The sequence below is a fragment of the Helianthus annuus genome, chromosome 8 (genome assembly GCF_002127325.2).
Source record: "Helianthus annuus cultivar XRQ/B chromosome 8, HanXRQr2.0-SUNRISE, whole genome shotgun sequence".
NCBI classification, from domain to species: domain Eukaryota; kingdom Viridiplantae; phylum Streptophyta; class Magnoliopsida; order Asterales; family Asteraceae; genus Helianthus; species Helianthus annuus.
Genome location: NC_035440.2, coordinates 151,003,996 through 151,012,975, shown reverse-complemented (window position 1 = coordinate 151,012,975; position 8,980 = coordinate 151,003,996). Strand labels below are relative to the sequence as shown.

The window sequence follows — 8,980 nt, the reverse complement described above, 5'->3', positions numbered from 1 at the left end:
GGGCCAGGGGCTTTATCGTTACCAATAGAAAACATCGCTTTTTTTACCTCCTCCGTCGTAACTTTTCGAACCATATGAGAAGCCACATTATGAGATAACGTTCGTGGGAATAAATCTGGGGCCGGCTCTAGCGAAATATCACCTTGCGAACCAAAAAACTTTTCATAATGCTGAACAAACGCCTTATGAACCATGTCGCCTTCAAAAAGAATACCACCTGAATCCGTAATAACATCAATCCTGGAGAAATGGTTTCTTGCTTTCAAAGAAGAGTGAAAGAAAGCCGTGTTCATATTGCCTGCAGCTAACCACTCCACTTTAGATTTTTGTTTCAGGAAACGCTCCTCATCCAATAAAGCTACCTGTAAATCACGGCTAGTTGAAGCCTCATCGGCTCGGAAATCAACATTAGACGGGTCCTGATCAATGTTTTGTTGAATCACATCCAACTTCAATCTAAGTTTCTCAACTTTCTTATGAAGATTCCCTTGCTTAAAAAGAAGCGACCGAAGCGGATTTTTCAGCAAACGCAGTTTCTTGACAACTTTGAACTGGTGCACTCCATCAACATGAGTCCCCCACCATTTATTGACAATCTCGAAGAATTCGGGCTTAAAGACCAGAAAATTAGCAAATTTAAACGACCTCGGTTTCAGTTTCATAGCTTCCGGGATAGACAAAATGCAAGGGCAGTGATCCGAGAGCCGATAAGGTTTGAAAATAGCAACCGAATTCGGATAATCAGCCAAAAAAGGAGTGTTCCCCATTACCCGGTCAATTTTCTTCAGTAATCCAACCCCTTGCTTTGGCTTTTGATTCCAAGTAAAATGAATACCTGAACGATTAATATCAACCACTTCAATATCATCTACACATGCCTGGAACTCCCTCATACCGATGGATATAGAAGACGTGCCCATAGACTTATCCTCTATATTTAGTGCCGAATTAAAGTCACCCATGATAAACCACGGCCTATCCGCCACAAGGGTTTTGTGCATAGAAAGTTGGTGCCACAAATCCCTACGAGTTACATAATAGTTGGCTGCATAGACAATAGAACAAAAGACCATCCGCTTATCCAGTTTAAACACCAGCTGGAGATGCATAACCTGATAAGACTGAGCCAATATCATCACATCAAAAATCGCCGGATTCCATCCAACAATGATTCTAGTACCTTTGTCACAACAACCTCCATTTGAATGGATATGAGTGGAGTCCACATAGGTGTGCTAGCTGCTGTGTCTTTGGCCACTCGGATGAGACATGCCCTAAGAAGCCGAGGAAACCAACAAACAATGTTCATCAAAAACAAGATGGTAAACCGGTGAAGCAAGGGAGCCGGAAGGGTAAGGAAGTTGTTAATGTGGATGCGGATGGTTTTTCAGGGGTTCATTCAAAGAAGGTTGCTAGGAAAGGTGGTATTCAAATTAATAAACCAAAGTCTAAATTCGAATATAGACCGGTCAGCAATAAACGTTCTGATGAGACTAAATCCAAGCCGATGGGGGGTATCTTTTCTACTTGAAACCCGTTTGAGGTTTTGAATGATACAAAGATAGTTGATGTGGATAAAGGTCAATGTAGTACTTCGGCTGGGGGCGGATACGAAGACTCTGTGGAAGACGAGGTGTTGGAGGGTTATGGCGAGATGGATGACTTCCTCATGGAAGGGACGCATAAAGTACAAGGGGCAAGCACTCCTTCTCCAGCTGTTTCTAATGATTAGTCTAGCGTCTTGGAATATTAGGGGGTTGAACCGCCCTCTGAAACAACAAGAGGTTCGTCAGATTGTAAAGGAGAATAAGTTGTCGTTTTGTGCTATTCTGGAATCCCATGTGAATGTAGATAATCTTAATAAGGTTTGTTCTTTGGTTTTTCGTCGTTGGGAGTGGACCACGAATGGGAATAGTTGTGACAAGGGCACGAGGATCATTGTAGGCTGGGACCCGGGTATATTTGATGTCGTTTTGCTTTCTCAGTCTTCGCAGGTTATGCACTTTCAACTCGTCTTTAAGCAAGATAAGAAAGTGTTTTTTTGTTCCGTTGTCTATGCAGCTAATTACTATATTACGCGAAGGGAGTTATGGTATCACTTATCTAAGCATAAAGTGCTTGTGGGTAATAAACCTTGGGTTATTCTGGGCGATTTCAATTCAGCTCTTAACCTAGATGATAAGTCTATGGGAGCTTCAAACATTTCGATTGGCATGAGAGATTTTCAAGATTGCATTTCGGATTTAGAGGTGTTTGACATAAATAGCTCGGGTTTGCATTACACGTGGAACCAAAAACCAAAAAATGGTGCCGGTTTGCTAAAGAAAATTGACAGAGTCATGGGTAATATTCCTTTTGTGGATATGTTCCCCAATTCGGTGGCGTTTTTCCATCCGTATCGTATATCGGATCACTGTCCTTGTTTGCTAAAGATCCCTATGCCGGATAAAAATAAACATAGACCGTTCAAATTCGCAAATTTCTTGGTTTATAAGCCGGGCTTTATTGAAGCAGTTAAAAAGGTTTGGGATACTAATATCGATGGGGTTCAGCAACTTCGAGTGGTGAAAAAGCTTCGATTGCTAAAGAAGCCGCTTCGTGCACTTCTGTTTCAGCAAGGTAATCTGCACAAGAATGTGGAGGAGCTCCGGTCAAAGTTGGATGCGGTTCAGCGGGATATTGATAGTAACCCGTTAAATGTCGTTCTTCGTGAGCAAGAGATAAAGATATCGGCTGATTTTCAAGAGGCTTGTCTAGATGAGGAGCGGTTCTTAAAACAAAAATCAAAAGTGGATTGGCTTCGCGCGGGGGATGCTAATACGGCTTTCTTTCATGCTTCCTTGAAGTGCAGAAATCATACTACCAGAATTGATGTTATTACTAATACGGAAGGGATTCTGTTTGAGGGCGAGAATGTGTCTAAGGCAATTGTTGCTCATTACGAAAAATTCCTTGGAAGTGAAGATGATATAGCTATTCGACCTTAGCATGATTTATTTTCAAACAAGTTGAATGAAGTTGATGCGTTGCATATGATTCGTCCGGTCACGAGTCAAGAGGTTAAGCTGGCCATGTTTTCTATTGGGAATGAAAAAGCCCCTGGTCCAGATGGGTATTCAGCGGCGTTTTTCAAGAGTGCATGGGATATTATTGGTGTTGACGTTTCGAATGCCATAATTGATTTCTTCAATACTGGTAAGCTTCTTCGGGAGTTGAATAATACCCTTATTGTTCTTATTCCAAAGAAGACCACTCCTCTTTCAGTTACGGATTATCGGCCCATTGCTTGTTGTAATGTCGTTTATAAATGTATCAGCAAGATTGTGGCGGACCGTATTAAGGGTTCCTTGAACCAAATTGTTAGCATCAACCAGTCGGCCTTTATACCGGGAAGGAAGATTTCGGATAATATATTGCTCACTCAAGAATTGATGCACAATTATCATAGAAGCCATGGTCCCCCTCGGTGTGCGTTTAAAGTTGATATTCAAAAAGCCTATGACACAGTTCATTGGAGTTTTCTCAAGGATGTGCTCGTTGGGTTTGGGTTCCATTCGAAGTTTGTGGACTGGATTATGACATGTGTTTCTACCCCAGCTTACTCTCTCTGTGTTAATGGGGAAGTGCATGGTTACTTCAAGGGTAGACGTGGTTTGAGGCAAGGAGATCCGCTATCTCCGTATCTTTTCACTCTTGTCATGGAAATTCTAACCTGCATTCTGCAGCATGCTTCTCGGGTGGATTCTTCGTTTAAGTTCCATAACAAATGTGAAAAGCAGCGTATTATTAACCTCTGTTTTGCAGATGATTTATTTCTGTTTGCTCGGGGCGATGTTCACTCGGCTTCTTTTATCATGGATTCGCTCACGCTTTTTACAAACATGTCGGGATTGGTCCCTAGTATCCAGAAGAGCACCACATTTTTCTGTAATGTTTCCGATCATGTCAGAGAGGCTATCTTGAATGTAATGCCGTTTGAAGAGGGTCTTTTGCCGGTTAGATATTTAGGGGTTCCCCTAATATCGACTAGACTCCTAGCGAAAGATTGTAATGTTTTGGTTGAGAGGATGGAGAAGCGTATTGGTAATTGGAAAAATAAACTGCTTTCCTTCGCGGGTAGATTACAACTTATTATTTCTGTTTTGTCGGCTTTGCACGTGTATTGGTCCTCCGTTTTTATATTACCAGCAAGTATCATCAAAGAGTTGGAGGCTAAAATGCGGAATTTCTTATGGTCTCAAGAAGCTTCGTTTCATAGAGGGAAAGCTAAAGTTGCTTGGAGTGCTATTTGTGTCCCAAAGTATGAAGGTGGTCTTGGTATTCGTAGAGTGGGTGATGTCAACAAGGCTCTTATGGCGTCTCATGCCTGGAGCATTCTGAATAAGAGAGACTCTTTATGGGTGGCTTGGATTTACTCTTATCGTTTAAAGCAGTGCAATTTTTGGACGTGTAGAGTAGTGGCGAATTGTAGCTGGTCATGGAGGAAGCTTCTTCAAATCAGGCCTTTCTTAAGAAATCATATTTGGTTAGACTTGGGGGATGGGAAAAACACTTCGGCCTGGTACGACTATTGGAGTCAACTTGGGCCTCTCGCTAATTACATTTCGTCTCGGGTGATTACAAACGCAGGTTTCATGCTAAATGCTAAGGTTGCGGATGTTCACTTACACGGTTCTTGGGCTTAGCCGCTAGAGTGGAGGAATCGGTTCCCTATTTTGAATCAGCTGGATTCCATTCACCTTCAACCGAATAGTATTGACAGGTTACGCTGGAAGGATGGTGATGTTATGAAAGAGTTCTCGTCCTCTATAGCTTGGCATTCGTGTCGCTCTAGGGAACAAGATATAGACTGGGTGAATATTGTGTGGTTTGCCCAATGCATTCCCAGACATGCGTTCTTAATGTGGTTGATCATGCGTCGTAAACTTTTGACTCAAGACATTATTCTTCAGTGGGATTTGTCCAGGAGGAAAAATATGAACATGATGTGCTGCCTTCTTTGCTACGAAAATGTTGATTCACACGAGCATCTTTTCTTTGAATGTAGTTTCTCGTCTAAAGTTTGGCTCATGGTTCGTGAGAAGGCTGGTATGGCTAATGTGGATCAGAAGTGGAGTTCGATCGTTAGTTGGCTCAAGGCTAGAGGGAGATCGAAGACTGCGGCTCACTTTGTTAGCAAACTCGTGGTTGGAGCAACGGCTTATGTGATTTGGCAAGAGCGTAATGCGAGGTTATTCAGGAATCAAACTAGACCACCGGACACGATACGAGACACGATTTTTAAAACTATCCGATACAAACTAATGGGGGTTAAGTTTAGGCAATGTTCGAATGTTGCTAGATTGCGAGGCGCTTGGGGGATTGGTGAAGAAACCGTGAGCGACGATGGAGGCTAGGTGACAGCCCTTAGTTGCTATTGTTATCGCTAGTTGCTAGACTAGGTGTCTTGTTTTGTTATGTCGGTTTCGTTGTTTTGGTTTTTACTTACGTGGGGCATGTCTCATGTAAGAACTAGTGTGGATTTCACCTCACTACTTGTTTTCTTTGGTTGTGAATATATAAAATCACCGGGGTAACCCTTTACCCAAAAAAAACAACCTCCATTTGAAGTCCAATCCCACGAGCGGAACACGGACTTACACACACTCGCCAAATTAGCAACATTTACATGGGACTCTAGAATAGCACACAAACTCATCTTATAATCCTTCACAGCTTGTCGAACCTCCATTTGTTTAAGCGGGCGGTTCAACCCCCTTATGTTCCAAACCGCGAGACTAATCATCAGCAACAACCCATGTGAAGGAGTGCTTGCCCCTTGTTTATTCTGTATTTTTTCCGTGCCTTGCTGCAAAAAATCATCCATTTCATTATACACATCTTCAACCTCATCATCCATATCCTCCAGGCCCGTACCCGAATGCTTATTGCTTGTACCCTCACCCGAATCAACTTGATTTAACACATCAAAAGGGTTATTCAATTTAACAGGCATCGAAGAAGGCCCATTATTACCTTTCGGCTGAGGCTTTGAGACCACCGGCCGATATTCAAATCTGTTTTTCTGTTTATTCACCGGAATGCCCGTCTTTCTAGCAGCTTTCTTCCCATGAACTTCAATATACCCATCCTGATCAACAATCGGAACCTTTTTCAATTGCATGCTCTTTTGAACATTACGAGTTGGCATGTCCTTCCTAACATTTTTCATTGGCCTCTTTGGACACATCTCAACCGTGTGACCAAAGACACAACATGTAGGGCAACAATGCGGACTTCATTCATATTCCACATACATAGTTTCCTTAATAAAATCCTCCCCTTCCGGTTCGGGTATCGCCATTGTAATCTCCTCACGAAACTCCTTGTCAGCCGAAATTTCCACCAACGCTCTAGCATAGCTGCTACGGCCCCACGAATCCGTACACATAGAAGTTGTAAAAGAATCCAGCATTTTTGGCTCACCGATTGTTGTAGCTATCAAACTAAGGCCATCTTCCGTGTTTGCCGCAATAGGGACCTCATGAATTTTAACCCAAACCTGCACCTTCTTAACTTCTTTCTTTTCTAGCTTGGTAGTAGGAGTCCATGTGTTAAGGAACAGCGGTTGCGACCTGATAATCCACGGACCATCTTTGAGGACATTCATCATCCCACCTTCATCATTAAATTTAAAGAAGAAAAAACCATTTGCATTCATCATCGTCTTTTGCAAACCATACTTCTTCCAGTTACCTTTAACAAAATAGTCAACAACCGGGAAAGCAACCCGGTCCCACAAAAAATACCCGTATAAAGTATTAGACAATTTCTCCTGCACGGTTCGGACAGATTCCTTGGGTAGAACAACGTCACACCCTTCATGCACAACCGAGCTAGACAATGAACGGAAATTAACTTTCTGAATGTTACTAGCTACCACCGAATCCGCATACGACTTAGGAGTGGAATTACTTCCATGAACATTAGAAGAAGCATGCCCAGCCGAATTAGGGGTTACCCCTTTAGCAGCCGACATAGGGTTTGAATGGGGGGCTCCCATTGCCGCCACATAGGCCCCTCCACATGCACGATCCTCGTTTAATTCAACAGGTTTAGAAATCTCGAACAACCCATGAATAACTGAATTACTATTAGTTGAGTACATACCCCGCCTAGGAAGCCAATTGTTGCCCTCAATATTCGTTACTCGCAATCCAATACCCCGAATTGGAGGTGACTTCTCTTCCGTCCCTGGAGTGACACCCTCCTTCAACGGATGTTGACCATCACTTCTACCCTCCATGCACCCGAATCACTAGAACACCAAAAACTTCCAGCCGAACCAAAGAACAATGACAAAACAGAAACCCTAATCCTGTAACCCTAGAGCCGAAAATCAATTCTTAGCACATTAATCCAGAGTATCAATCTAGCTAAGTTAAACTCAGTTAACCGCGACCAATAAACCCTAGATTAATACACCAGAATCTCTAATACAGCTACTATGGCGGCGATTCAAGAAAGAATTTGTTGAGTACGAGGGCAGAGCATCTTCGCCTAAGTTAACTAATTGCAAAGTTTCAATTTTCCTTTTATGACATATTACGTTTTACACAAATAACATATTCTTCCCAAGACATTATTTTTACCAACAACTTATCCTATACAACTCATTTTACTTGGTTATTCGTTTAACCTTACATTTATCTATACATAACATCTGGTTTTATTGTTTTTCAAATGATTTACAAGACAAAACAATTTACAAGGTTCATGACTGACTGTTATTAAACGTTCTCTTTAAACTCAAGTCATGAATCCCATTTTCACAAAACCTATGTATCTCACAGGCATTTTTATGCTGACGTACCTACTTTCACATGTGTTTTCAGAAGCTATCGTGTAGGATGACAATGGTGACACTAGGGCGGACCTGTGCCTTAGAGACTAAAAATGAAGATAGACTAGTTTAATTATGTCACGAACTCTTTGTTTTCCTGTTTAAGACAATGTATTATGCTTGTTTAATAAATAAAATGTAACTTTGATTTCCATGGTTACGAAACAATTTAATTTTGTCTATCTGATAATATTCTATTAACGCAAGGAGGGAAGGATGCTCTGGGCGATTTTGGCGAATACTGACTAACCCTAGCTTCTTGCTCATCTGATCTTATTCTTGATTGATCTGGGTTAGCAATTGTGGTGTTGTCGATCCTTCTGAGTAAGGTTTCTAGACTTCTACCGTGGTTTCTAATCTTTTGAAATCAGGTTTAGGGTTTCTTCGTTTCATTTTTCTTGCTAGGGTTTGTTGCCGATTTCGCGTGGGCTGTTTCTTGTTCTTACTGTGCTGATTTCTTGGATTGATTAGTATTGGAGGCGGATTAGGGTTCCTGGTTTGCTACTTTTTCTCTTCTAGATTTGGTTTTGTGTTCTGAGGTTTTTGCTCTTGTCGGCTATTCTAGGGTTTACCAGATTTTTTTCTTTGCCATATTTACGTCTGCATGTGACTAGTTTCTTATGAAAATGAATTCTGAACCGCCTGACATTAATAATATTCTCGGGAAACCATCGTTAAATGCTGATGTTTTTGAGAAGCCGCAATGCATGGATAGTAATTCGGAACTAGGGTTGGGGGATCTAGGGTTTCGTTCATTCTCTGAAAGGATGCATGGGGATATTTTTATCTCCTCAAAAATTGATCAGCAGCAGAATCCGAAGGAATCCCGTAACCTGTCGTCTTTTTGGAGTAGTCTTGATGCCAAGTCGATAAACATAGATGGTAATCAGGTGCTGCCGAGAAGGGGTCTCGTTCAAAAGGAGCCACGAATGATTAACATCATTGACGAGCTGGAGAAAGTCACAGTTCCCGTCCATGAGGCTAGTAGTTCTGAGGATCGGAACAAAGGGGAGGGAGCTGTTAAGATGACTTATGCAGATAGGGTCAAGAATGTGTCAAATGTGAAGAAAGAAGTTAACTTCAGGAAGATGGAGTCAG

At 41.9% G+C, this 8,980-nt stretch overlaps 2 protein-coding genes across 2 annotated transcripts; both read left to right on the top strand.

The window, feature by feature from the left end:
• Positions 1 to 1,646: 1,646 nt before the first annotated feature.
• LOC110875928 lies at positions 1,647 to 2,987 on the top strand. The gene has a single exon (XM_022124120.1). The coding sequence runs from the start codon at positions 1,647 to 1,649 to the stop codon at positions 2,985 to 2,987; it is 1,341 nt and encodes a 446-aa protein (XP_021979812.1).
• A 1,914-nt stretch (positions 2,988 to 4,901) lies between these two features.
• LOC110875927 lies at positions 4,902 to 5,396 on the top strand. Its single transcript, XM_022124119.1, has one exon. The coding sequence runs from the start codon at positions 4,902 to 4,904 to the stop codon at positions 5,394 to 5,396; it is 495 nt and encodes a 164-aa protein (XP_021979811.1).
• Positions 5,397 to 8,980: the final 3,584 nt, after the last annotated feature.